The sequence below is a fragment of the Panthera pardus genome, unplaced genomic scaffold (genome assembly GCF_024362965.1).
Source record: "Panthera pardus isolate Hobbes unplaced genomic scaffold, ASM2436296v1 HiC_scaffold_15, whole genome shotgun sequence".
Classification (NCBI taxonomy): Eukaryota; Metazoa; Chordata; class Mammalia; order Carnivora; family Felidae; genus Panthera; species Panthera pardus.
This window is the reverse complement of record NW_026526710.1, coordinates 21835760-21863638: the sequence shown is the minus strand read 5'-3', so window position 1 is coordinate 21863638 and position 27879 is coordinate 21835760. Positions and strand designations below refer to the sequence as shown.

Here is a 27879-nt window from a genome sequence, read left to right as displayed (position 1 = left end):
GCACTGAAGAGCTGGGCAGGGGAGCTGAGAGCCTGGTTTCTGCACACGTTCCCCGCTCCTCCTCCCTCCCTTGGGCTTCTGGAGCCCTGGCCGCCCCCACCGCCATCTGGCTCCACCAGCAACGCTCCCCCTACTCCCTCCCCCAACTCACTGTGCTTCCTCCCTCACCCTGCTCCCAAAGGCCCCTGCCCCAGGGGAATGGGGGAGCCTCAGTCACGGGCCACATGGCCTCTTTTCCTTTTGTTTCTAAGTCCTCACGGGCCCAGGCCTTGAGAAAACGTGCATGTGCATATTTTTGCCTGTGCTGTGTGTGCTGTGTTTGCAAGCACACGTGTGCGTGCATGTGTGTGCATACGTGTGGTCCTTGCCCTGCTTGTGTACGTGCTATGTGTGCTCATGTGTGTGCAGGGGCATGTAGACCCACGTGTTTGGGATGCAGTGTGGTGGATGTGCACACATGCCTGGGCACATGCCTACACAGGCATAGCTGCAGGTGGCATGAGACCACAAGCAGTGGTATGAGGGTACACATGACCCCTGTCAGGTCTTGGAAGACAGGGGCCTGGCCTTGCCCACTCAGCTCTCCTTCAGGGCCACCTTGTCTACCTACACCCAACCCATATGGAGCTGGGGAGCGGCGGCGCTGGCTAGGGTGGAAGGCTAGGAGCTCCAGGGACTCTGTGTGGCACCAGAACAGACATCCCCCACAAAGGCAGCCTCATCCTGCTCCTGTGGGCTCTGTGCAGGACAAACACTTCTCCCTGGGCAGATGCCACTGTCAGCCTAGCTAGAAGGGAAAGTGGCCAAGGCACACTGATGTTAGCCTTCATGGCTAGGGTGGAGGGCAGGGGCATGACACATCCCCGCTGACCATCATTGGGTGCTACTGGAGTGAAATGGCAGCCTGCACTACCTGGCAAATCCCTCCCCTTTCGGGGCCTCCGTGTGCCTGTGACTGACGCAGGGCTGCACCTCTGGGACCCACACGCCTCTCATTGCCCACAGCACCCCAGCCCGAGAGGCCATAGCTTAAGAAAAGATCTCTTTATTCCACGTCTTCCGATATTTTTACACAAGTAAAATAAAATGCATATCTCTATATACCGCGATCCGGGTGGGAGGTGGCGTTCTGGAACAAACGCTGCCGCTGCACCCTGTAAACATGATGGGGTGGAGATGGGGTGGGTGGGCGGGAGGTGTCCATCAGGGAGGGCCTGCCGCCTGGTGCTGGCTGGCGGCATGGAGGGGACCCCATATGTACACACACCTGACTGCTGAGAACGGCCTCGCGATCGGTGGCCGGTCAGCAGGGCCCAAGCACCGTCCACAGCACCAGCGCGAGGCCTAGGGGGGCCAGGCCGCAGGCGAGGCTGGGCAGGGCGCCTGAGCCCTCTGCATCACCAGCCCCACCGCCCCCACTGCTCGCCTGGCCCAGACGGCAGTGGCTGCTGCGGGTGCGGTTCTTGCGGGAACAGCCTGGCCTCCGGCGAGGGCCTGTGGTGGGGGGCCCCGGTGGCTCGGAGCCCTCGGGCCTCATCCCGGTCAGTGGGGGCTCAGCTGAGCCAGGCAGGGTCCCGAAGGGGGAGTCGTTGATGTGCCGTGGGCCAGAGCCATTGCCTGGTGGGCTGTCGCCGGATGGCACACGTCCCTTGAGCGCGTTGCCGGCTGAGCCTGGACTGCCAGCCTCCAACACTGAGGCCTTGTCCGCGGCATCAGGCTGGCAGCATTTGGGCAGACCCAGACGCTCGTCATCAGTAGGCCCGCCGGTCCGGATGGGACGGGAGGGCCTGGCAGCGATAGCGCAGCCCTCCAGGTCGGTGGCAGCCAAGCGCTTGAGGTCACGGCCGGCCAGGTGTGGGGGCAGGCTGCAGGGCAGCTCAGACGAGGAGCCTCGGAACTGCTGCAGCCAGGCCCAGAGCGGGCGTGCCCGGCAGTCACACACCCAGGGGTTATCATTGAGCCGCAGATACTGCAGGGAACGCAGGGGTGCCAGGGCTTCTGCGGGCAGCGCAGAGAGGTTGTTGGCAAACAGGTAGAGCGTCATGAGGCGGCCGAGGTCACGGAAGGCATGCGGGTGCACATGGGCCACACGGTTCTGATGTAGAAGGAGGCGGTCGAGGCTGTGCAGGCCACGGAAGGCGCGCTCAGGCACGCTGGGGATGCGGTTGCCGTGCAGGAAGAGGTGCGTGAGGTTGCCCAGGTCGCGGAAGGCGTCATCTGGCAGCGCCTGCAGACCGTTGTCCTGTAGGTAGAGGTACTGCAGGGCAGCCAGGCCACGGAACAGGCCGGGGCCCAGCTCCTGCAGGCCGCAGCGGTCCAGGTGCAGCGTGTGCAGGCGGCTCAGGCCATGGAACGTGGTGGGGTCCACGGCACGCAGCTGCGCATTGTCGCTGAGGTCCAGCTGCTCGAGAAGTGTTAGGCCGGTGAAGGCAGCAGCATCAATGCGGGTCAGTGCATTCGAATGCAGCCACAGGATGGTGAGGTTACGGCAGGCACGGAAGCCGGCGGCGGGCACGTGCACGATGCGGTTGCCGTGCAAGAAGACGCGCTGGCTGGCGGCCGGGATATCAGTGGGCACGGCCTGGAGGCCCTGCTGCGGGCAGCTCGTCGTCACCTTGGGCTCGTTGTAACACACACAGGCACCTGGGCACGGTGCTGCCACCCGCCACGCCTGCAGCCACAGCACCCAGGCCAGCAGCTGGCTCCCTGTGGGCAGAGGAGAAGGTGGTTAACAGGCAGAGGGCTCTGTGAGGATGGGGGTCATGCTGGAGCCAGGCGGGCCCCTGAGACAGGGCCTCAGGAGGGCCTAGAGCCGGGCCTAGGACATGCTGTCACTCCTGAAAACACAGGTGCTGTGATCCCTGCTCCACCTGCCACACAGAAACCGCTTCACCAAAACCTGCCAGGGGAGTTACATGTTCTGCACCGAGGAACCTCACCTTGGTTCCCATGCCACCCTGCCACCCTGCCCAGCGCTCAAACACACAAGCTGCGATGCCTGCACCCCAGCTACTCAGGGTTAGCTGGGTCACCACCGAAGCCCATTTAAAGGCCTCCTGAGATAAACACTCATGCCTGCAAATACCTTTTCGAGACTCCAGTGAATCCCTGGACCTGCCCACCCTCCCCATCAGTCCCAGCACTGTCCCTGGCCTGTCCCTTGCTCCACCAGCCCACAGACTAGGCTGGGAGAGACGCCCTTGGTATAAACACTGAGGATCAGGCTGGCCAAGCTCACACAGAGCAGAGGCTCACTCCCAGGCCTGCCAGGCAGCCAGCTGCCGGACTTCCAGTAGCTTCCGCAGCAGCCCCTCCTGAGGGCCCTCTCAGGCTGCAGGAAGGGAGGGGCTGTGGCTCAGACCCTGTGCCCTGTCCAAGCCCCCTTCCCAGGCTCCAGAGCCCCTGGAGCTCCTGGGCTGCCTGGATTCTGAGGAGGCCTCGCCACTGCAGAGAGCTGTGCTTTAATGAGGAAACCACAAGAGCCTTAGAGCCAGGAGCCACAACCCCCAGTGGCCCTCCTGTAGGGGGTCTGGGTCCCACCAACAGGGCACATGAAACTGCTACAGGCACAGCAGACTCCAGAGTAACTCTACTCTCACAGGATCAGGAGCCTGGATGCCTAAGGGCAGGGGTGCAGCCCTGCCTACCCTGTGAGCCCCCTCCAGACAGGCTGCTCCCTCCTCCACACATCCTGACTTGGCATGGAACTCCTCCTGCAGCCTCCTCCCCTCGGCCTCATTCTCTGCTTGATCTCCTCCCCGGGTGAGGAGCTTACTCCTTCCCAGCCAATCGATGTCTGCATAATTCCTCATATGCCCTCCCCCCGTATCTGGGGGCCAGACACACACACGGCCTCACCAAAGACCTATACTCCTGGTACGCTGTATCCACCCTGGTCTCATCAGCAGGGACACACACCCCAATACGAAGCTCACTGCCTATCATCCCACCATTAGAGTCCCCTCTTTGAATGCCGAAGAGTCTTTTCTCCTTCAGGAGTGAGTCTATTAAAATGTGAATCCCCCTGGGAGGGTTATGGCTTATCAGCTAACACTTGAGTTATCAGCTAACACCTTCGTTGACAGCTAACACCTGCATTGACAGCTAACACCTTTCTTGGCAGTTAGCTAAGAGCAGGATTCTGCAGACATGAGGCCGGCTAAGTGCTGGGGCCGGAGCCGGATGGGAGGAAGGAGAGGCCTGTGGGCCAGCTTCCCCTACCCAGAACTGTGACCTTGGGGACCCCCACTCATGCTGGGTCCCTCACCACACTGGATTCTCTCTGCCTGGGCTGGTGCAGATGCATGCCCCAACCCCAGAGCCTGAGCAAGGCCAGCTGGGGATAAGGAGTGTGCCCTCTTGGAGTGTGCCCCACATCCTGGGGGATTCCTCTGTCCCTTGTGTTCTGCCGGCCTCCATGCCGAGTCATTTGTTAGCGGCTGGGTACATGGCAGCCCCGGGATGGGGGTCCAGAGAGGCAGTCCTGGCCCAGAACTCCCCAAGCCTAGGGCACCCTTCCCCAGGCTGGCCATGCACGGGAGGCTATGAGGGGGCATCTCAGCCAGCTATTCTATTTAAACTGCTGACATCCTCTCCAAGCTCTCTCCTTATGGGGCTTCTTGGGCAAGTCGGGCCTGATCATGCCAGCTCTCACGAGCATCTCACCTGCCACCGGATGTAACTATGCTATGAAAACAGCACTTCCTGTCCCTGAGGACTCACAGCAGAGGAAGACGTGGGGCAGGGTGGGATGGGGGCCCCGGGTACTCACCGGGCTGGGCTCTGGACCTCACTACCACGGATGTGCCATGTCACCAACCATGCTACTGTGCCAGTGTCATCAACCGGGCCACACCACCAATCGGGCTATGTCAGCAGCCACCCATCGTCACCACGCCTGCTACATCACCGTCTGAACCGTCCGGTGGCTGTCAGGCCTGGAGCCATGGTCTGTGAGCTCAGCTGGTGTCAGGTTCAGCTGACTTCACCAGAACCAGCCGCTCCTCCAGCCTCCAGCCCTCCCCAGTCTGGGCCCCCACGAGGCTGTAAGCCACGTGCTTGGGGCTACACCCACTCTGAGAATGGCCCAAGGCTCCAGGGCTGAGCCACACCATGGGGGTAAGTGGCAGGGCAGCCGTGTGGCTCAGCCCTGCCGGGAATCCGGCATCAGGAGCAGACATGGCTCCATTCCCGCTGAGCCAACTGCTTTTCGGAAACCAACTTCTGAGGGTTGGTCCCTCTGCACGGACCTGCTGTCAGTGCAGTGGCCAGTGGTGGGCTGCCTCCTCGCTGCAGCCACGGTAATTGGCTCCAGCCTGGACCTCCTTGGGGCCTGTCTGCTGGTCTCCATGGCAACCCCTCCGCTGAGCAAGCAGAGGGGGCATCTTTTTATGAGATAATCAAACCCAACTTTGCGGCCTGTGTTCATATTCATAGCAGGGGCCCTAGGGACGCAGAAGGCCCGGCCAGGCTGCAGGATGGTATTCCCTGACCCCACCCCAGGGGCTGGGCCCAGTCACTCATCTGACCCCTCAGAATCCTAAAAAAGCCTCTCCATCTTGTCCCCCATCTGGTTCCCCCATCTGTCTTCCCAGCCCATCCCCTTGTCCCATCCCCTCAGCCCCATCTCCCACTCATGCCCAGCCTCACTGGGCTCCTGTTCTCAGTAAGCACTCAATACCAGCTCACCTCCAAACAAGTGACAAGAAAACAGCCCTGCCATGACCCTGGCCCCCACACAGAAACCACAGTGAGTCACACTCCCATACCAGGCCGCCAGGCCACCTGAGCTTTGCACAAACCCAGACCAATCACCCTCCTGCCATCCCTGGGGCTGATTCTTGCCTCCTCTTTCCCTAGGCCTCAGTGCAGAATGGCCCTTCCAGGGGTCTTCTACAGTGCCCTCCCCATGAGGTCATGGGAGGGGCTCCCACCTTAGCTCAGGTCTGCCTCAGGAGCAGTGGCAATGGCACAAAGGTCACCATTGGGGAAGGATAAGCCACTCCTGCCTGGGAGGATATGGAGGGAGGCAGTGATTAGATTCTGCTTAGGGCCTCTCCCACCAGGGCAGCCATAGATGGGGCAGGAAGGACAGCTGATGAGGCCATGAAGCCAAAATCCCAACAGGCCTGGGTGTGGCCCAGGTGCCTAAAGAGCACCTGCACTGTTCACCCTGCCCCAGCTCCTGGGCAGCAAAGGGCCCAGGTTCTCCTTCATGGTCACTGAATGGGGTTGGGGGGTGGAGGGGAGGAAGGAAGAGGAAGAAGAAAGGTGGGGAGAAGGGAGGGGAGCCAGGAGGGGCAGGAGGCTTCTGGGGACTCACCAGCAGCTGCAGGAGCCAGTGGGCAGCGGGCAGGCGGCTGCTGAAGTCAGCAGCTCAGAAGCAGGGATTGCCAGAGGCTGCAGGCTCAGGAGATGTCTTTGGTGTGTTCCCTGGCCTCTACTGCTCTCAGAGCCCTCTACCCTGGGCTGAGGTATGCAGGTGCAGCACCCCTGAGGTTCTATGGGACACTTCTTCCCCTCCCCTGGTGAGGTCATAGAGATAGCACAGGGCTGGCAGCCTTGTTGCCCAGAGCACCGGCTCAATGTCCTTGGGCCTCCCCGCTGCAATGGGGTGGCAGAAACACCCTATTCAAGGGGGCATTACGAGGGTCTACCAGCTAGCATAAAAGCCATGTGTCAGAGCTGCATAAGAATTCTTTTAATACTATCACAAACCCATTTTACAGATTAGGAAACTGAGGCAGAGTGATTAAGCCCTGGACTTCTCCCACCTAGAGATGGTCCAGGGGAAAAGGTGGGAAAGAGAAGCGGCCACGGTGCCATCCAGAGGGGCCGGAAGGCGTGTCCAGCCCAAGCCTGAAAAGCAGCCGCTATGTGGCCTCCACAGGAATGGAGCCCAGTCTGCGAGGGTGTGGGCAGGCACCAGGGGGTATACAGCTCCCTCCTGTGTCATCTGCGGCAGGTAGGGGACATCTCCATGGAGGATCTGAGTTGCTACCTGCCCCCCAATCCCCCCCAGGAGGCTGGGGTCAGTAGGGTGTGGAAGGTCTGGGCAGCTGTAGCACAGCCAGGACATTGGTCAGCTCAGGACCCTCTCAATCACCAAGAACGTCCCGAGAAGGGTCACGTCACAGACCGCAGTTACACGGCAGAACAGGAGGCCACAGCTCAGCACACCGAGGCCAGAAATAGCTCCGGGCGGGGGTGGGGGGCTGGTGGCGTCCACACACCGCAGAGGGTCAAGGCACCCCAGCAGTGCTACACTCACTCTTTCTTGTCCCGTGACTGCTCCCCATCCCTTCCAGCTCTCTATCAGTGCTTGGCTCACCACCCACCCACCTTCCCCCTCAGTCGTCCATCTGTCCCCCTCGGTCTTTACTCCTTGCTCACAATCACCTCCCACCTTCTGTCTGTCCTCCAGCCCATAGACACGTGCAGGGGGCAGTGTGCATGCCCATGGCATTTCCTAGGCCCCTTCTCTGGCTCTAGGGGGAGGAGGGTGGCAGCCCACCCCTGAGGGGGCCTGCATCTCCTGGGGGTGGGGTGGCTGCCAGCCCCTGCTGCCGGTCATGCCCCTCAAGGCCCCACTCCTTATTGATCTTCTCGGGGAGGCAGTTGCAGGGGCAGGCCAGGTCGATACACGCAAGGTCACCTGCCAGGGAAGGAGGACACTGGACCCAGGGCTGAACAGTTCCAATAGGCAAAGCTGTGTGCAGTGGGGGAAACTGAGGCCCAGCATGGGCAGAGCCAGCAGGACCAGCCTCCTGAATGCACTCAGTGCACAGGTGGACTTAGGACCAACAGAGGTCTAGTGAACCCTCCTAGGGACCTACTTTATTTTCTTATTTTACAGGGGAGGAAAATGAGGTTTGGTAGGGGAAGCCACTTGCTCATAGCCCCAGGACTAGAAGGCCTTTCAGCCACTGAAAGGCCTCGCTTGGCAGTGGAGAGTTAACACTCCCCCATCCCCAGCTTATTATCACCCCCACCCCAAACCCATATTCCAATCTCTTAAAATTTACAGCCAACACAGTACATGGGAGGGCCCTGGGTTCCTTTCAAATCAAAGAAACAAAGGCTGCCAGGGGAGGGGTTTTGCCCACTTGTGAGGTGGAGGCTCTGGATGTACAGCTCACCCTAAGGGTGTGTTCCTAAGGGGACACCCCATGATAGGGGCAGCACTGAACACTGTAAGCACAAGACCAGTCCCTGGTTTATAGCACTTATGGTCAAAGAGCAGGCTGACCATCGTTGGTCACTCTGCTGCATGGCATGTGCTACATGGGGGATTTAAGGGGCCGGGGAGCCCTGACCCGGCCCCAGACATCAGGGGTCACCAGGGGAGGAGCCCCAGAGCCCACTGCTAGGGTGAGCATCCAGGCAGACCCTCTGATGAGTAGGATTCTTGGCCTGGTGACCATGCCTTGGGAATCCATCCTTGGTCAAGGCTGGGCTGCTGGACCAGAGGGCTCTGGAAACTCACTCTGTCCAGCCATGTTTCCACCTGATGCCCATCTCCCTTGGCCCCCACCCCAGGGAGCTCCACACTGGGGACTGATGATGCCAGCATCTGGAGGCTCTGTTCAGCTGAAAACCTGCCCAGGGCACAAGGCACACCCCCCTCACTCTAGGGATTCAGCCAGCATCCCCTCCCTCATAGGAGATGGGCATCCCCTACCTCCCTCCATCAGGCCACCAACAAACACCCGCTGCCTAATTATCTGCAGAATCTGTCTCCACAACTGCTCATTGGTTGGTCCCTCAACTAATTCAATCTGGAGGCCAGTGTGGGCTTGAGTCCCCAGAGGATGTAAATGAGGAATTAGTGAGTGGCCAATATGCCCCTGCCTCCCCCCACAGTGGGGCTCAGGAACAGGGCACTCCCAGTGTTGGGGCCTGGGACCTGCACTTCCACATACCTGTCACCATGCCCATCTGCCCTCCCTGACCCCTTTCCACTGCCAGCTCTTGTCCAGGACTGGGTGCCTAGCCTGGCAGGGCCAACAGTGCTGGGTCCTGTCCCCACCCCAATACATCCCATCTCCTCCCAGGACACTGCATCTGTTACCTGCCAGAAGCTGACCATTCCTGCGAGGCCCAGAGCATCAGCCTCCAATAGGGCAGACACTGTGCAGGAGTGCACTCTTGGGGGCACTTACAGGAATACACACCTGGGGTACACACCTGGGGCACCTACTCAGGGTGCATGCTATAGAAACACACATGTGGGTACACACTGTAGTAGCACATGGGGTGCATGCTACAGGCGCGCACACTTGGGGTGCACGCTACAGGAATGTACGTTTGTGGTGCATGCTATAGGAACACACACTCGGGTGCACACTATAGGAGTACACAATAAAGAGGACACTTTTGGGCCTTCGACTGCCAGGGCCGAGGTGAGTGAGTCGGCCAAATAGCAGAGGGTTGCTGTGATGAGACCAGACAGACATGGGGACCTCTTCCCAGGACGCAGGGCTACAGAGGGTCTGCTCTCTTCTGGAGTGGGAGAAGACAGGAGGGCATATCCCCGCATGCTCTGGAGCCCTGGGCACTTGTCAAACATCACCGGCAAGGCAGGCAGGTGGCCTCTGCCTGAGTGGGATTTATTCTAGTATTGAAAAGACAAGTGCAGGTCTCGGGAGGCCTGCACCCCCTCACCCTCTGGGATCAGCCAGTCTTGCCTCTCGGCCATCTGCCTTGGATCAGCCTTAGTCCTGAGGGAGCAGCTGGACTGCAGCCAACCCAAGCTGGCCCAGGACAGCTGAGATATTGCAAACACCCCTGACCAGGGCAGTCAGGCCTCAGGAAGGTGTGTAAAGTATGAAGGCTGCTCGGGGGTTTTGTAACTAAGCCAGGGTAGTGACAGGGGGCAGCACAGAGAGACCACAGAGAAGCCCAGTGGGGGCTGGTGAGCACCCCTGGAGAGAGACAGGTAGGAAGGACCATGGGGTCTGGCCCTTTCAAGGGGACGAGGGTTTCCAGAGGCAGTGAATGAGATGCTCCCATTTGGGTCACCACCAGCCAGGGCACCACATTCAGGTGATCAGTGAAACCCTCATCAGAGCTGATGGATCCTGGTGCCTCCTGTTCTATCGGCATCTGGCAAACCAGTCCACCAGCCACTGCCTGTCTAGGTATGTAAATAATAGGTTATCAACATATGGGCACACCTGGGTGTTTATTGTGCCACTTTAGCACTACCATGGCTGAGTGGAGTAGTCCGATGCATTTTGTGGCCTACAGAGTTGACATTGTTCAGGATCCGACCCTTCTGAGAAACAGTTTGCTGACCTGGCTTGTGACTGGAGCACACAGAGCACCTGCTGCATGTGGGTGTTGCCGCCTTCACCCTCACAGTGGCCTCACGGAGGTCACTTGAACCCCCACCTAATGAAAAGGAAACCAATGATCAGAGAAGGCCACTGTCCTGCTGAGACCACACTGTTGGGACGGACAGAGGCTGGTGGCCTCTTGCGGGGCTGGAGAGGGGGAAGGAGGGAGAGTGACCCCCAAATGGTGTGCAGGTCAAAAGAGAAACAATGATTTTATTAAAGAGGCTGTTGAGGGGCTAGTGGTCAAACACACATCAAAGAGGGCACTTACAACACTGACAAACAAAACTGGCTGTAAGAAGCACAGGAAGGATGTCCCAGGCAATGGGGTGGTGGTGGGAGGCACCGATCCCTGTGGCACCTGCTTGTGCTTCAGGGAGACACATCTAAGGAGGATGGTTTCAGGCTGGGGGGGGGGGGGTGGTCTCTGGGCCACAACTCTCTCCATGCCATTCCAACAACACTGGGACCCTGTGCCCTCCTCTAGGGGCTCTGTGGCCAGGTCACCCTGAGGGCAGCCTGCTGACCCTCTACCATTAGCCTGTCCACTTGGGCTGGGAGGAGGGGACATGGCAGGTCAGGTATGATGCACTTCCCAGGTGGGTAAGGTCGAGGCCTGGGCTGACAGAATCTTCAGGACAAAGAAAAAGTAAAGGTGAGATGACTCTGTCCAGAAAAGGAGAGAGGCAGTGGAGTGAGGGGGCCTCCTTGTAAGCAGGCTTCCTTGGATCATCCTGTGGACCCCTGGCCAGAATCTTGAATGGAAAGTGGACTGTGGAGGCCCATGATCCTTGTCACCAATGCCATCATCATCACACTGGCCATGCGCAAGGATCTCAGATCACAGACAGCCAAGACAAATCTGGGACCAACCTGAGGCTGATCTGGAGTGCAGTAAGCCTCACACAAGAGTGAGGAGCCCCAGAAGTGACTGAACAGCAGGCCAGCACAGGGTGGACACCAGACACCCCTGAGTAGGGCCACAGGATGCCCATTCCAGCATCGGTGCCTTGAGGCTGCGTAGGGCTTCTTGGCCAAGAATGTCTCCCATTGAGGCCCTGTCAGTCCACCCAGGGCCCAGCACCAGGGAAGAGGAAGGGAGAGGGGAGAGATGAGCCCTTGGCCTCCCTGGGACTGCCCAAGGCACAGACTTCCTGAGGTCTCACAACATCCCACAGCATAGCAAGGGGATGACCATCAACCCTACTCCTTAGACAAGGGTACTGAAGCTTACTGAGGTGAGGTGACCATACACACTAGCTGAGGACAGGGGACAGGGTCTAAGAACTCCTGCCATTTCCCCAGGTGACCAAAACAGACCCTGAGCCCTAGAGATCCATAAGGTAGAGAGACAGCTATTCCCCCCATAGAGGGCCAGCTGTTGAGCACACCCCCTATGCTCTGGGCTCCCTGACCCCTACTGCACCTCGTCCTCAGCCCAAGCTTATTGTTCCCTGGGTTGGTGGGCCCGGAGTCTGGTAGCCCCAGGCTCAGATGCGAGCTGCTCTGTACTCCTTCGTGGAGTGGCTGGAGAAGCTGCTGGCTGGCTGTGAGACTGTCTCCACACCCGTGACATGAGGATGACAGCAGGATAGCACCTGCCTTCTTGGGACCCTGAGATGCTTCCAGCTTTGTGGCTGGGGTCCCACCTTCCCAGAAGACCTTTAGTCAGCCCCATCTCAGGTAAGGGACCTGGAGAGTCAAGGCCCACAGCTCAGAGGTGGCATCCCAGAGCCATACTGATCGCTCTGCTTCCAGCAGTCATGAGGCCACTCCAGCCTGGCCTGATGGCCCTGCTTTCTCCAGGAGAGGCTGAGTCCAGGCAGGAGAATGGGTGTGGGATGAGGGCCCAGCAGCCAGGCTGTACTGTAAGGATGCCTAGAGCTGCTTCCCCCACCCTCTCTGCCAGGTTCAGCCTCAGTGGAGTGAGGAGGCTCACAGACAGGCCTGGAGCCCAGCACAGCATGACTTGCCTCATGAGAGATCCTGTTTGTGCTCAGCATGACCTCAAGTTGCTGCTGCTTCTCATGCAATACTGGCATACTCAGTGGTTCTCCTCCTTACCCACCTACCACCCATGTTAGAAACAGGTGTTCATTCCCCCTTCTTGAGAGCCAAGATCATGGTGATGGAGTATATGGTAAGAGGGACAAGGACTAGGAAGATGGGGGCTGCTCCTCTGAAAAAACACCCAGAGAAAGGGTCTCCACCATGGGCTTCTGGGGGCTCCTGCCTGATCACCCCAAACCTGCCAGTTGATAAGCTCCATTCTCAATAGTGCTTCCCTAGAACACGTGCCCAGAAAACCAGGCATCTGAAAGAGGCTCCAATGCAGACTGTAGGGAAAACAACTCTAGAGAAAGCAGAGACAGTGCAGGGAATAGATAAAAATTAGGTAAAATCTAATCAGTTTCCTCTCAGGGATAGGAGAAGATTTAAAACAAGAACAGTGTGCTATGAACAAGGAGCTATCAGAAAATAAGAAGAGTACCTGGAAGTTAAAAATAGAATTGCTAAAATTACCAAAAAAATCAATAGAAGGGTTGGAAAACAAGGTCAAGGAAGTCTTCTAGAAAGAAAAACAAAAAGAGAAAGAAGGAAAAAAAATTGATGAGATTCAGAAGACAAATATAGGTCAAATATCTATTTGAAACAGAGATAATAGAAGAGAAAAAAAGTTATCAAAAAAATAATACCAGAAAATCTCCTAGACCTGAAGACCTGGCCCTCCATTGGGCAAGTGCCTAGCATAATAGATGACATTCACAATGTGATTTCAGGCCTCTGGGCGGGGGGTCAAAAGAGCTCCCAAGGGAAAAGCAATGTGGCATCAGACCTCTCTACAGCACACTGGATGTCAAGAAGATAACAAAATTGCAATGGCTTCAAAATTCTAAGGGACATTATTTTCAATATGGAATTCTGGAGCAGGCCAATCCAGCCTGAATAGGTTTGTTAACACATGAGGACTCACAGAATGATTCTTCACTGTGTCTTCCTTAGAGAGTTACTTGGGGATGTGCTTCAGCCAAAACTAGGATATAAACCCTGAAAGAGGAAAATATGGGGCCCAGGAAACACTGGGTGATGCTGGGAAGTTTGCTGGGCAGTTGTGAGGGGGCCAAAGCATGCTTGGTCCATGTGGGGGCAGCAAGACAGAAGCCTGGGGTCACACCTCCAGGTTTAAATGAGAGACCCAGTAGAACACCTGAGGTGGAGAAGAGTAAGCACATGAGGGTAGTAGATGGGACAAGAGAGAAAAGATAGAGTCAATTGTAAATCCAGGAAAACCAAAGGCCATACAAGAGTAGAAAGGCCACCAAGGTACCCACCCCCAATCGTGGTGGGGTGGTGAAGGGCATTTATGTGACCTGGGTTGGGAAACACTGTTTATGAATTTAACTAATGGTAGTGAGACAACCATACTAGGAAGTATACTAGAGAAGAGGGGGCATGGAAATGTGAAACACAAGGAACAGGAACAGTGGCTGCCTTCAAGGAGGAACAGGGGCTGGGACAGAGCAAGCCGATTCTCCAGACTAGCCCTGGAGGTCTGGGTGCAGGTTTTAACTTTGACCAAGATATGGTCGACCGTTTTATCTTTTCAAAATGGCTGCATATTTGGCACTGAAATGTCAGAAATAGAGATAAATAAAAAAAGAGAAAGTGTATCTGCCAGAAGGTGGAGATGAATGTGGTCTAGAAGCAGGCATGTCTGAGGTGTAGGAGGACAAAGTGGGACTGTGATTGCTCGAGCTGCATCTCCATGGCCCTGAACAAAGCTCTTCGGCATCATGCTCTGCCAAGGGTCATCAAGGTTGCGTCCCAACTCTAGGGACACTCCGGGCTCTTGGCTTCAGAGGCCTCTGCTATTTAGACACTTGACAGGACAGCTTTGGCCTGAAAATTCAGCTGTGTGCTCAGACCTTCCACAGTCAGACAAAGCCTTACCCTAGCTCCTCCTCACCTCTACCCTGCTGCCAGTTCACAGACACAAGACCCCCATTAGCAGGAAGCCCAGCAGGTAAACCCAGCAGGGGCTGTGTGCACATGGTGCCTCCGGAGTGGGGGTCTGTGGCTCTTGGGGAGGGCTTGCCCTGACCTTGGCTGAGTGCAAACAGGCTTTCCTCGGCTTCAGTGAGAGCCCCAATTACGTTTCTGCCAAGGAACCCGTGGCACACAGGCAGGGGCAACGTGAATAAGTAATTGCTCTTTTATTAACGAGTGATAAATTATTCCTATATGATTGTGTGTGATAACTCTTCCTTATTTGAAATCAATTTGGGATGGAAATTGTTGGCGGCTTCTCACCAGTGAGGGTGGGAGGACCAGGCGCCACTGCCTCCTGGAAAAGCAGGTCAGTGTATTTCGGCTACTTCCTGAGGCTGATGCGCCAGGAGCTGGCATGCAGGAGGGGGGTGGCTGCCCTGGGGGCAGGGGCTAGGGAAGGTGGCCTTATTCCTCAGCACCTGCCCCTGGGATCTGGGAGGGTCAAGGCAGGTGTTCCGGCACAGCCTTTCCCTACCTCCAACACCTGCTGGAAGTGCTGAAAGAGGCCCAGCCCACCCCACTAGACGCAGGGCACATACACCTTGAGCCAAAGAAGTATCAGGCCAGGAAAGGAGCCCCTGAAAGCCCAGGCCCTTACTGGAGACCATCACAGGCATGGGTGGGCATGGCTGGATGATCAGGGTCAGGGGGCCATCTGCAGGCCACATTCCACTCACTGCCCCCCCCCCCACCACCATGTAACCCTGAGGCCAGGGCTAGCCTGATCTTTCATCCCCACAGAGGACATACCCAGTGCCCAGCTGGACTCCAACCCAGGCCAATGATGGTTCAACTTTATCAAACCCGAAAAGGCATTTTCCTTTTTCTTACATATTTTCCTAATGATTTCCCCATCCTCATTCCCTCCTCCCCCAGTTCAACACATGAGGGTCTCCAGCATGAGATGAGGCCCAGGTCAGTCAGACCTGGTCTGGGCCCCCCACCGGCCCCGCAGTGCCCCTGGCAGGTCCCCAACTCCCAGGGGCTCAGCATGATTGTCTGTTGATCTGTGTGAGGGGCTGCACTCAGCAGGTGCTCGGTAACTGCCAAGCAAAGGTAAGAAAGACTGCACTTCCGAAGGCCCCCTTCAAATAGGCCCTGCAGCCTTGGTGGCCTCACATGGGGCCAGGAGAGCCCCGTGCAGAGGAGGAAGCAGATGATCAGGGAACAGGGCGCCTTTGGCGCATGTGCCAGTGCAGACCTCTTCCCGGAAATGCATACTTAAAACCTTGCAGTCAGTCAGCTGCCTCCCTCCCAGCCAGGCTGCAGGAAACCAGGCTGTGCCCACCTATCCCCACTCCTACTCCTCCCCAGCTGCCTCCCTGTCCCATCATGGCTGCTACAGGCCTGAGAGGCCAGGGCACCTCCCAGCTCAGCCATTTTGTCCAGCTCAGCTTAGGCACCGCCAGTGACCTTGCCTCTCGGGTCTGGGTTGGTCATCTGTGAAATGGGGAAGTTGGGTCTGAGAACCTGACAAATCCCCAGGGGTTTGGGGGCACTTGGGTGGACCTGGGTCCCTGATACCCCACACCTTCCTCCACTGCCAGGGTGCCCACTTAACCACATACCTCGCTGGTCAACTGAGCAGGTCTCCATGTTGCTTGCTTCTGCCAGTTGCCCCCATGGACTGTGGGCTCCACAGGGACAGGGCCACACCTGGTGACTAGCACACACCATAGATGTTTGTCACATGAATGTAAGAAATGTCCACCACTACAGGCAAGTGGCAGACTTTGCCAGGCTGTGGGAACAGCATTCCCTGAGGATGTGCAGGCCCAGACAGCCTATGGGGTACTGATATCCCCGTGGGGAGTATGTGGCAACAGCACCTGGAAGTCAAAGGCAATTTCATTTCTGCTACAGAAATGTTTGTGTCACCCTCAAATTCCTATGTTGAAGTCCTAACCCCCAGTGTGATGGTATTTGGAGGAAGGGCCTTGAGAGATGGGCACCTAGATGATGTCATGTGGGTGGGGCCCACACGATGGAATTAGGGCCCTTATAAGAAGAGACAGTGGGGGGTTTGTTTTCACTGTCACCACATGGGAACATGGTGAGAAGGTGGCCATCTGTAAGCCAGGAAGAAAGCTCTCACCAGAACCGTACCACACCGGCACCCTGATCTCAGACCTACAGCCTCCAGAACTGTGAAAAAATAAATTTCTGTTGTTTAAGCCACCCAGTCTGTGGCATTTTGTTATGACAGCCTGAGCTGACTAATACAACTTCTTTCTTACATCTGATATATTTTCCCAGATCTTTTTTACAATGCACACAAACCAGTAAAATCAGAAATGCTTTTAGTTTGGTTTATTTGGTCTCATGTACCAACACTGGATGGGGAAACCCTGCCCCAAGAAGGGTGAATGAGGCAGTGCCCTGGCAGCAGGACCCCCTTCCAAGACTCCCATGCCATGGGATCCCCGCCCACCACAGCCAGCCCTGCAGGATGGCCGGAGAAAAAGTCCAGGGCTTTGGTGCAGCCTCTGCCTCTCTGGGGCCTCAGGCAGGTCTTCCAACCTCTTGGGACCTGCTTCCTCACCTGGAAAATGGAGATACCAAGACCCACCTCACAGGGTATGGAGAGACCCCACAGCCCACTCAGGGGTGGTGCAGAGTGGGTACAGAAAATTCATAGCCCACCTGTGGGGTCATCTCAGGAGGGATGGGTCATATCACCCTCCGGCAGGGACCCACTGCCCCCACCTGACAGAAGGGAGGTCAAGTCACAGCTATAAAGGGCATGCTGGTGCCTGACCTGGCCTAACTCCAGGCTCTGATTCTGTCATGTGCACTGGATCCTGTGGCTTCCATGAGCCTTTGTGTAGGCAGTTCCCCTTTCCAGAATGCCTGCCCTATCCCAACACATCCTCTTGGAAGGGCTCTTCTCCTCACAGTCCCACCATGCCAGCCCTTGGAAGAGGACCCTTCCCAATCTGTTCCCCTCCCACACTGCAGTCTTGCCTGAGGCGTCCATCCATTCTTACACCCACCCTCAATGCTGGACTCAGCCCCAATGGGGCCATTTAAGGAGCAGGTGAATAAGTAGAGACCTAGAGCTTGGTCAGGGTCTCAGCCATGGGCTCCCACCATGGGGTACTTGGCAGGGAAGAAGCACAGCTAGGCCTGAGGGGTCCTGCGTTGAGTTACACGCCAAGCAGGTCTTGACTCCACCTGGGCCTTGGGGTAGTGTAGGGGTAGTGAGCTTACCAGTGCTGGTGCTGGCCACGTGGCAGGAAATGAGCGGCAAGGGCCTGAGGATGAAGGTCTGTAGGCCCTCCCTCCCTAATTCTTACAGGCTGCTCTATCTAGGAACGTGTCGCCCCCACCCTCCAGGCCTCCTTAATCACTGGTGGGGAAGGTCATATCTATGTCAGGCTTCCTGTAATCTGGAGTGGGGGGGGGAGCAGTCAGCCACGGCATCAAGGAGGGCTCCATAGGGGCACTGAAGTGCATGTGCACGCGCGCTCGCGTGCACACACACACACACACACACACACACACACACACACACTGCCACAACCTGCCTCGGGCCATCCCCGGGGGATGGGCTGTGACTCAGGCAGCAGGTAAAGAATGGAGTCCATTAGGGCCACCATCTGTCTCGGCAGTGACGGGTCCTCTCAGTGACATCCGGGAGGTATGTAGATGGAATATCTTTATGGGGAGAGTTTTTCTTTTGCCAATTTTCGAACAGGAAGCCAGACACTTGTCACACCTGTCCCCGTGTCAGCCTCTGCCTGACATAAATTGGGGCTGAGGCAGGGAGATGAAAGACAGCCTGGACATGACAGGTGTGCAGGGGCCACATGTCATACGGCCGGGAGCACACAGAGCAGTGGGCTGGCCTCCCGCTGGGGCTGGGCCCAACACAGGGCTGGCCTCAAACTAAAGGCTAGAAAACACTTAACCAAAGAGAATGAAAGGAGAAACAAGTGACCCTCAGGGACCTGCCCAGGTCCCCTCCACCCAGCCCCTACCCCTGGTGTACATCTTGTTGCCTAGCTAACCCCATCAAAGGTGGGGAGGATCCTGCCCAGAGGATGGGCTGGGGGGTCACCTGCAAGGCCATATGTAGGAACCACAGCCCCAGGGCACCCTTTAGCTCCTTCATCAGTTCCTGCCATGTGGGGAAAGCCACCCATGCCCTGGGGTGAGAAGTGCTCACTGCCAGTGGGGCAGTGACAGTCCTGTACCTTCCTCAGATGGCCCTGGGGTCTCGGTCTCAGCTCCCAAGGAGACCTAAGAGCTGAGTTCTCACCAGGCTCATTGGCCATTGCCTCACACAGCTTCATCCCTTGGAAAGCCCCATGGAGCCTCGGGGTGGGGGCTGGGCAGGGGCGTGACTAGCCAGCTCTGTGCTCTCTGAGGACAAGAGGGGTGCTGAGTGTGTCTTGGGAGAGCAGGGAGACCTTGAGCAGGATGGCGGAGGGAAGTGGACAGTGGAGAGCTGTAGGAGGAACTTGGCAGGGCTCTGGGAAGGGTGGGGGGGCAGGACAGAGCACTAGGGCCCACTCCCAGTTCCTGGCTGCGGTGTGCTGTGGAGGCAGGTGAGAGAGCTAGGTGCAAGCATCCTGTGTGACCTTGGGGCCCCCAGCCCTCCCAAGACTGCTGTGATGTGGTGTCCAGCCCATTCTGGTGACTGGCCAGGACTGGCCTTTCTCTGTAATTCTGCTTCTACCCATGTGTTTGGGGATGGGAGGTGCTTTTGGGCTGGAGGCTACACCCTGGGGGCAGGTGGCCCACCCTTCTTCTGCCTGCACCCCACCCTGCCCAATGACCATGGGGTGCGCCTTCCACCAGACCACAAAGCTGCTGCAAAATGAACTGTGGGGCAGAAGTCTCCACATTGTGAAGGCAGAGAAACCTTGAATTTCCTTCTAAGTCAGGATGGAGTGACCAGGCCCAGTGCCCATCTGACCCAGGCCCCTGCTGGGACGTGGGCCCCTCGCTGAGAAGTGGAGATGCCTTACATGGGTCCCAGCGTCCCCTCCAGACTCCCCTGCCACTGGCCTTGCCTGGATTTTTGCACGTCCCACCTTGACCTCTGACTTGGCTCCCCTTGGTATGAACTGATGTCACAGACTCCCCTTGGGACAGGCGGCAAGGACGCTCATGGCTACAGGACTGCTGGGGAGTGGCAGGCCCCGGCGGGGCTCCTCCTCTGTGCTCCCATGGCTCAACAGAGGCTTCTGCTTCCAGTGGCTGTACACCCTGCTTCCTGAGTTACACCACAGACCCCCCCACCCCTGCCCAGGACAGGGCCGCTTCAAAGGACTTGGGAACCTGAGGGGTCCCCTGAGAGATGGGGGCTCCCTGACCCACTGAGGGCCCCAGAAGCCCCATCACCAGCTTCTATTTCCACAGGAAGTTCCATCTGAATGGGACAATCAAGCTTCCATGAAGGGCTGGGCCCTGGGGGCAGCACTCAACATTGACTCCCCCTTCAGAGTCTCCCCCCTTTGACAGAAAGACTCAGAAGGTGAGTGACACACCCAGGTGTTCAGCTGGCTCTGGGCTAAAGCCAGGAGGGTCCCAATGCCAGACACTGCCTGCCCAGCTTTTGCCTGGAGGGGATCCCCTATAGGTTGGCATCTCTGTCTCTCTCTAGACCCATGACTTTGCTCATCTGAGTCCTGGAGGGGGGCCGCCCTCTTGCAGCCACCTCAGACAACTGGTCTGTACCTGACACCCAGCAGCCATCCCCAAGGGCCATGACTGCCAGCTCCTGTGTCTCCTGGGAACTGACTCAAGTCACTGCCCATAAGGCTGCTCCACCATTCGTGGCTCCCTGTATCCCAGTGCCAGGTCTGGGCTGGACTTGGGCACGTGGAGATGGGGAGGCAGGCACAGGTATGCATGTCAGGTGCTGAGACCAGAAACTGGGGGCCTCTCCCACTGAGGGTAGAAGAAAAGGTTCCCAAATGAGACTCCCTGGCCCAGGCCCTGAAAACAAGGGGGGCTCATCTAGACATGGCAGAGTTTAAGCAGGAGGAGCTTGGCTGTCAGGTAACATGTTATAGAAAGCATCTCAGAGCCTGAATGGAGGACAAGATGGCAGGCAGGCAGCTGTGGGCATCTGTGGCCATAAGTCTGGGAGGGGGCTGGCTTGCAGCAGGCCCTCAGTGAGGGATAAAAGGGGATGGACCTCCCTGGGGCCCAACTGGACACTGGACTTGTTTTGGAGGATGGGAGGCAGCAAAGACCCTGGGCCTGGGGTGTGGATGATGGGGGTGGAAGGCAGGTGGTACAGGGGTAATGACCACCAGACCGACTGGGTCTGAGGGACCTGTAACTCCAGTGGAACTCCACATGCAGGGGAAAGAGATGTGGAGTTGCTGGGTGAGGGCAGCATAGGGGCCTGAGATCCCTGCTCAATTGCATAGGCCTGGCATACAGCAAGGAGGCAATAAACACTTACTAAGCAATCATGGGGACCAAAGGGCCAGAGCAGAACTCTATGACAGGTCAAACCAGGCCCCAGAGCTGGCCATGCTGGAGTGGGTAGGGAGGTAAGTAAGTTTGGGGGCTCTGGATTCCCAAGCTGGTCTTGAGACCCCCCCCCCCCCTTTCATGTCTGCTCACTGTCCCTGCTTTTTATGGAGCACATACTGTGTGCTTGGAGCAGCCACATGACACCATGAGCCAGCCACCCAGCCCCCACCCATTTCCCCCAGAGCCCAGCACCCTACTCGCCTCAGACTTGGAGCATTTTCCTACCCACAAAGGCACTGAACTGGAAGCACCATGTTTGGTCAACAGGCGCTGATTATGGATGAGGCCTCTGGTGACCAGGAAAGGGCGGGTGCTGCCCAAGGTCACAGAGTGAGCCGGCACTGCACAGGTTGATCCAACGCCTGCCCAGACTTCAGGATGGGGAGACTTCTGGCAGGTCCCTGAGCCCGCCCCATCTGGGCCCCAGCAGGAGGTGAATAAAGGCAATATCTCAACAAGGTCACAATAGCTGGGACAGATGGAGGACACAGAGCTGGGCCCAGGCAAGTGAAAGGGCAATCTGAGAAGGCTCCCTGGAGGAGGTGAGGGACCCAGAGCTCTGCCTTGGCCTGAGCCCCTATGCACGCCATCCCCTTCCTCAATGGGCCCCTCACCAGTTTCAGCCTCAGCCTGACATTTCCCGTGACATTTGCTGCAAAGAAATAGAGTCATAAACCCAAAGGTTAAATTTGCACATTGCCTCACACTGCCAGGAGAAGCGTGGTCCCTCCACCCACCAGTGCCATGGCTGCAGGGTTTGTGTGGGATGGCCCACCCATCCCTGGGGCCTTTACTAGGGGCCCAAAGGTCCCCCTCCCAGGCCCTCCGAGGAATCTGAGCCACTGATGCCCAAAACAGTTTCTGGGCACAGCAGTCCCTGAATCATGTCACATGGGGTGCCTATCAGAGGCCCTGCCCAATCCACTTGCAAACCTGAGGCTCCGAGACACCCCGCAGTAAAGGAGCTCTGTCAGTGCCACTTAACCCAGCCAGTCCCAAATTTGCTTGACCACAAAACCCTTGTTCAATCCGCACCAACATTCTGTGGAACTTCAATTACACGGAGTGTGATCTGTGATGGCCAGTTAGGAACGCCTCAGTGCTGACCAGCGAGCACAGGAGCACCCCCAGGGTGCTGGGCGAGCTGCCTGAACAAAGCTGGGTCAGCTCCTGACACCCCAGCCCCTCCAATTGGGCTCCCCATATCACCATTGGCCCAGCTCCACATGCCAGGCCCAGATGGGGCTCACAGCCTGTCAGACCCACCTGAGCCAACCCAAGCTCCTGGCCTCTGCCCACATAGCACCTTCCACAGCCCCTCCAGGAGGTCTGCCCTAAGTCCTGCCTTTCAGCTCCACCTCCCGGCCTGGCTGCCCTGTCCTGGAGCGAGTGGGGTGATCAAGGGTGTAGGATGGTGCCGCAGGGCCCATCCCCCATCCTCGCTCAGCAGGGCAAGGCAGAGGGCCCAAGGCAGAGGGCCCTCTCTGACAGGGAGACAGGACTGTCAGGATGCTGCCGGCTGAGGGCAGAGGCTGTGAGAAGGGGGTAGGAGAGAGGTAGCCCAAAGCCCAGCTGCATAAGGGCCATCCTTGGAGTCAGAGTCCTGATCAAAGCCTAGAAGCAGATTCCACCACTACCAGTGAGAAACCCTACCCCAGGGAAGGGAGAGGCCCAGGGAGCCCATCCATAAAATGTTGGGAGGGGGCGAGGATCAGGGCTTGCTACCATCAGGGGAGGGGGCCTGTGGCCACACCCTGGGGGAGACCCGTGGAGTCCTGCACTGAGGACACTGGGGGCATACACTAAATGCATCTCCTTGAGGGCCAGCTCCAGGACCATGGACACTGTGAGAGACTGAGGCAGGTTCAGATAAATAAGTGATGGCGAATCTTCAGGAAGGGATTCCACACACACCAGTAAACCCATGATGCACAAGAATAGTTCCCGACGTGCAATATGTTTAAAATACAGCGACAAAAGAAGAAACTGCAGCACACAACACCCGGCTGGGCCCACACATGCCAGTGACGGCCTGGGGAGATAGAGCGGGTGTGGACAGCATGCCCACCCTCTGGCTGGGCTTCCAGTTTTGGCTCTGTGACCAGCTGTCCTTTAAAGCATTGAGTCCTATAAATTCAGGAGAGCAAGGATCACATCCCCTTATTTGCCTGGTTCCAAACAGGGACAAATGAGTGAGTAAATGAACGGGTGTCTGAGTAAACAGATCAGGAGCAATCGCAGTGTCTGGGATGAGGCAGCTGGGACACAGGGTGGGGGACACAGAGAGGTGTCGAGGTTGTTGAGGGGTTACCTTGAGAGAGAAGGGGGTGCTGGGGGCCAGTGCTGTGGCACAGCTGGAGGGAGAGCGGGGGACAGCCAGCCTGGCTCATTATGGACCTTGAGGCCCAGGCCCTAGGTGGCCACCGAGGGAGGCAGCCCTGCCTGGGAGTCAGGGCCCATCAGGCTAGGGCCGGGGTGACACGAACTTCATTAACCAGGCACAGTCAAGAGCCCTCAGGAGCCCCACAACAGGGCTCAGGGGCAGGGGTGTCGCACACTCATGCACACTAACTCACACCCATTCACTCATTCAACGCAATTCACTCGTTCACCATGGAACTGCTTCCTCGTGCTCCTGTTCTCCTGACCCCTTTCTGGATGCACAGACTGAGGCTCTGTGGAGACACTGGCCACAGGTCCGGGAGAGCAGGAAATGCAGTCCTGGGAGATGGGTTCCCTCTGCCTCCACCAGCGGGGACCCTCCTGGTGCTGCACCAGCTGCCACAGGCATCCATGCCACAAAGCCATGAATTTGGGCCTGGGGCAGGGAGCAAGGTGGGGAACGGAGCCAGGAGGCAGCACTGCTCATGGGTGAGCACAAGTCCTCTGGCCTGGGGGCAGCAGAGGGAGGGGAGCTGGAGTGCAGTGAGCATGGGGGAGCCAGGGCCACACATGGCCAGGCCCTCATAGTCTGTTGCTCACAGCGAGTAACAACAAACAAACTCTTGGCCCTGTGATGGGTCTCAGGCCAGCCCTCAGGTTCCTTGGACTGCGGGACTTCCTCTTCTGCCTTCCAGAGCCCCAGAACAGCCTGTGGTGGGGGGGAGGTCTTCTACAGACACCCCCACAAGCCCTCTTGCTTCTTGAGACCCACTGGGCCCTCTCCCTTACCTTTCATCCATGACCACAGAGAGAGGGTCAGTCCCAACTGCAGGACACCCAGCTGGCTGTTAATGTTCACATAGAGAAACTGAGGCCCAGGTATTCTGTGAGTTCTCTGCTGGTGAGGGGCAGAGCAGAGATGCTGCCCAGCTTGGGAAGCACATTGCTGGCCACCTCCCACCTTCTGTAGTGCTTTCACTCGCTCCCTGCCCCCCAACTGCACATCACCCCTTTCCAACTCCCCTGTGACCTCTATGGGCCTTTATTTCCCCATCTGCAAATAGGCACAAGGGAGGTCCAGTTGGCAGTGCAAGGTTTCTGGGAGGACTTCCATTTGTGGGAGCCACTGACTGGGGTGGCGTGGGGGGTGATGTTTTGGGTATTTTGAAGGCAAAAGTACTGGCATCAGAAGTCCATGGGGACCTTGGCCTGGAAGTATCCCCAACAACCCGTGAGGGATAACTGGGCCATGTCACTGGCCCAGGAGAGAAGGCCGAGGTACAGAGAGGTGAACTGTCACACCCAAGGTCATACCACTGACGGGTAGCGTAGCCAGGACCCAAATCCAGGCTGTCATTCTGCCATCCCACACCCAGCAGCCAGGGTTTATGAGTGGCCCTCTGCCAGGTGGTAGGGTGTGACCACCACCTGGCTCAGTCCCTCCCATAGAACTTGCTTCTTCCTCACCTTGACTGGCTTACAAAAGAGGAATGGCCAGCTCCTCAGCCTGCCCACCTATGGGGCCCAACCTCCAGCCTGCCCCTCTGTTTTACTCCCACACACTCTGTAAGGATGACCCACTTGTCCCCATTCTATAGACAAGGACACTGATGGTGGCTGGGGGACAAGGCAGTATGGCCCTGCCTCTCCGAGCCCGGGCCCAAGGCCCTCCTCACCACAGTGAGAGCGGATCACCAACACCCTTACCTCAGTGCCGCACATAGCATCTGAAGCCGGTGACACCACAGAGCACCTCGCCAATAAGGCTCCTACCATGGAGATACTAAGGCACAGGGACAGGGTCTTCCTGAGGTCACCCTGGGTCAGCCTCGGTGTGGGCACATACCTGTCCCCCATTGGGCTTAGTGGCAGTGACTGCACAGCATGGGGGAAGGGTCTGGTCTATGTGTCACTGTGTTGACCTCGAGGTTTGAAATAAGCCTTCCCTGCCTGGGTGGTCCCAGCCCCCATTGGCCACCATTGCCCCGTTAAGGGGGGGAGGGGAGGAGTGTCTGGGAGCCCTTTTGCCTCATGCCCTAGTCTGGGCGCACTGAATTAGCTCCCCAGCACACATCCTTAGTGCCTCTGCTGAAGATTTGGGTAAAACCTGGTCGCAGCCTGTCTGGGCATACAGGGGCACCAACAATGGAGGCAAAGAAACACATGCCGATGTGGTCACAGGCACATATGGTCATGTGTGCAGACACACACGTGCAGAAGCATACTGAGTCACACACATGAACACACCACACACACACACACACACACACACACACACACACACACACACACCCAGACCCAAAGGGGCTGTGGAGGGGTGACTCCCAGGACTTGGGGAGAGGCAGACAGAGGTGGGGCCATGCTCCTGCAGCCTGTTTCTCGCCCCTCCATCTGTGAGCTCTGGCTGCCCAGAGCCTCCCCCTCAACACATGTGCATGTAGGCAAGGGAGTGGGTCCCACTGAGGGGCCCCAGCATGTGCCAAGTGGGGAGACCACAGCAGGCACGCTATGTGCACGCATGTGTGGCTGTGGGCGTGCGGGCGGGGGTGAGGACATGGATGTGCATCCACAGCATGTGTGCGCGGGCACACTGGGGCAGTCTGGCATGCATGTGCACACGCGATGTACAAGTGTGCAGCCCTTGTAGACACGTGCACGTGCAAGGAAACGTGTGTGCAGCCTGCGGCACTGTGGACATCAGCAGGGCAGCCCGGGTGGGCACCAGGGGAGCACCCTCCAGGCGGGGCATGCCCAATTTCCCCCATAGGAAGTCACCCTCCAGACCCCACCTCTCAGGACCTCACACCAGGGGTCCCATGAGGGCTGTCAGGGAGGGGGTGCTGCCAGCCCCACCACTTCTGGAACCACTCAGTTGAGCCCCCAAGGGGCCCCTCAGGTTGCGGGTGTGGAGGTGCTAAGGCTGCCTACTTTCACCGCCAACCCCCTGGGGTAGAGCGCTGGGCCAGCCCCGCCCCCCCCACGCCCTCTACTGTCGCCAACGCCCCCATTTCATCCCGCTGCGGCCTGACCCCAGAGAAACCAGAGGTCCTGAGCGGACTACTAGGGGCAAAGGTGAAAGCAACCTAGTACCCCCACCCCTGCTCCGTACCCACGTTTCTGCAACCCTGCTCATTAACCCCTTAGAGGCCAGGGCGCTCCGAGGCTGGACCCCGCCCTTCCAGCCAGCAGACCCACCCGGCCCGGGCTCGGAGTTCGGGGCCACAGGGCCCCGCCGCCCCTGGCCCCACCGCCGCGGCCAACTTTCCCGGGAAGCGGCAACTTTTCCTCCTGCCGCGGGCTCCGCCCTCCCGGGGCCGGGGTGCCCGCGGCCCCAGTCCGGCGCGGCACTGCGGTGGCCCTCACGGCCGCCCGGTGACCCTTCCGCCTGCCTCGGCAGCCCCGGCCTGGCCCTGCGGCTCCAGGAGGGGCCGCCCCCACCGTCCCCACCCCGCCTGCCCGGATCGGGCGCGGCACAGCACTCACCTCCGGCGGACGCCCTCTTCATCTTAAGGGTCGGGCGGGGCGCGTCGGGGACCGAAAGTCGCTTCGGGGCCGGCGCCCGTCTCCCCGCGGCCGGGTCCGCATCCAGGCGCCGCCGCTCCGGCCCGGCCCCGGCCCGGCCGCGGGACGAGGCTGGGCGCGCTCCGCTCCGCCCGGTCGGCTGGGCTGGCGGGGCCGCGGGCGCGGAGGGCGAGGGCGGCGGCGGCGGCGCGGAATGGAGGGGCGCTCGCGGCGCGGGCCGGGAGCGGATGAATGTTTTATGGGATCATGTGGTTTGACGCGCGAGGAATCCGCCCGGTCCCCCCGCCGGCCGGGCCGGGGCGGGGCGGGGGCGGGGCGGGGCGGGGCCTCGCGGCGGGCGGGGCACTCACCTGGACTTCGGCCCTGAAGGGTGCGTGGGGCGGCGGGGGGAGGGTAGGGGAGCGGGGGAAAGGGAAGGGAGCGTGGGCGGCTCAGGGTCCCGGGGCGCGCAGGCCGGGCCGCAGGAGGTATTCAGCCCGCCCGGTGCACCCGTGCCACGCGCGGCCCCAGACAAAGGCGGCGCATTTCTGAAGAGGCGGCGGCCCCTGCAGGCGGCCGCGGGGATGGCGGCGAGGGCCGGAGCGGGCCGGGGGCGCGGGCCGGAGGGCGTGGGCTCCAGGGCGTGTCGGCCCGGACTGGCCGGGGTGTGAGGGTCACCGAAGCGTCCAGCCACCGGTAAGGACTTTGTCCGGAGGCCTGGAATGGCCCCCTCGCTTTCTCTGGAGCCGCCAGGGCCGAACAACCCTTTACTGGAGTAGGATTGCTCCATTTTTTCAGTTAGAAAACTGAGGCTCAAAGCTCAAGAGACTTCTGAAGCCCCGACCCGTTTTTGCACCAACTCTCTCTGGACTAACCCAGGGAGGTGACACAGTCACAGTCCTGCCCTGAACCACAGGTGCACCTCACCTTTTCCCTCCTTCGGAAAGGGGAAACCCAGGTGATTCCTAGCTGCCCACCTGCTGAGTATCCCCATGCTCCACAAAGCCAGCCGAGGCTTAAGGACCAAAGAACCCACTGACCCTGTCCTTTTCCCCTGGGCACCTACACAGACCTCCCTCCGTCCCTCTCCTCAGGGAATCTACCAGGGAATAAG

General features: G+C 58.5%; 1 protein-coding gene across 1 annotated transcript; it reads right to left on the bottom strand.

Annotated features, from left to right (window-relative positions):
• Positions 1–1029: 1029 nt before the first annotated feature.
• Positions 1030–27069, bottom strand: RTN4R (reticulon 4 receptor). The gene is made up of 2 exons (XM_019435645.2): positions 26748–27069; positions 1030–2706 (listed from the first exon to the last, which is right to left on the bottom strand). The coding sequence occupies exons 1-2, from the start codon at positions 26767–26769 to the stop codon at positions 1304–1306; spliced, it is 1425 nt and encodes a 474-aa protein (XP_019291190.1). The 5' UTR covers positions 26770–27069; the 3' UTR covers positions 1030–1303.
• Positions 27070–27879: the final 810 nt, after the last annotated feature.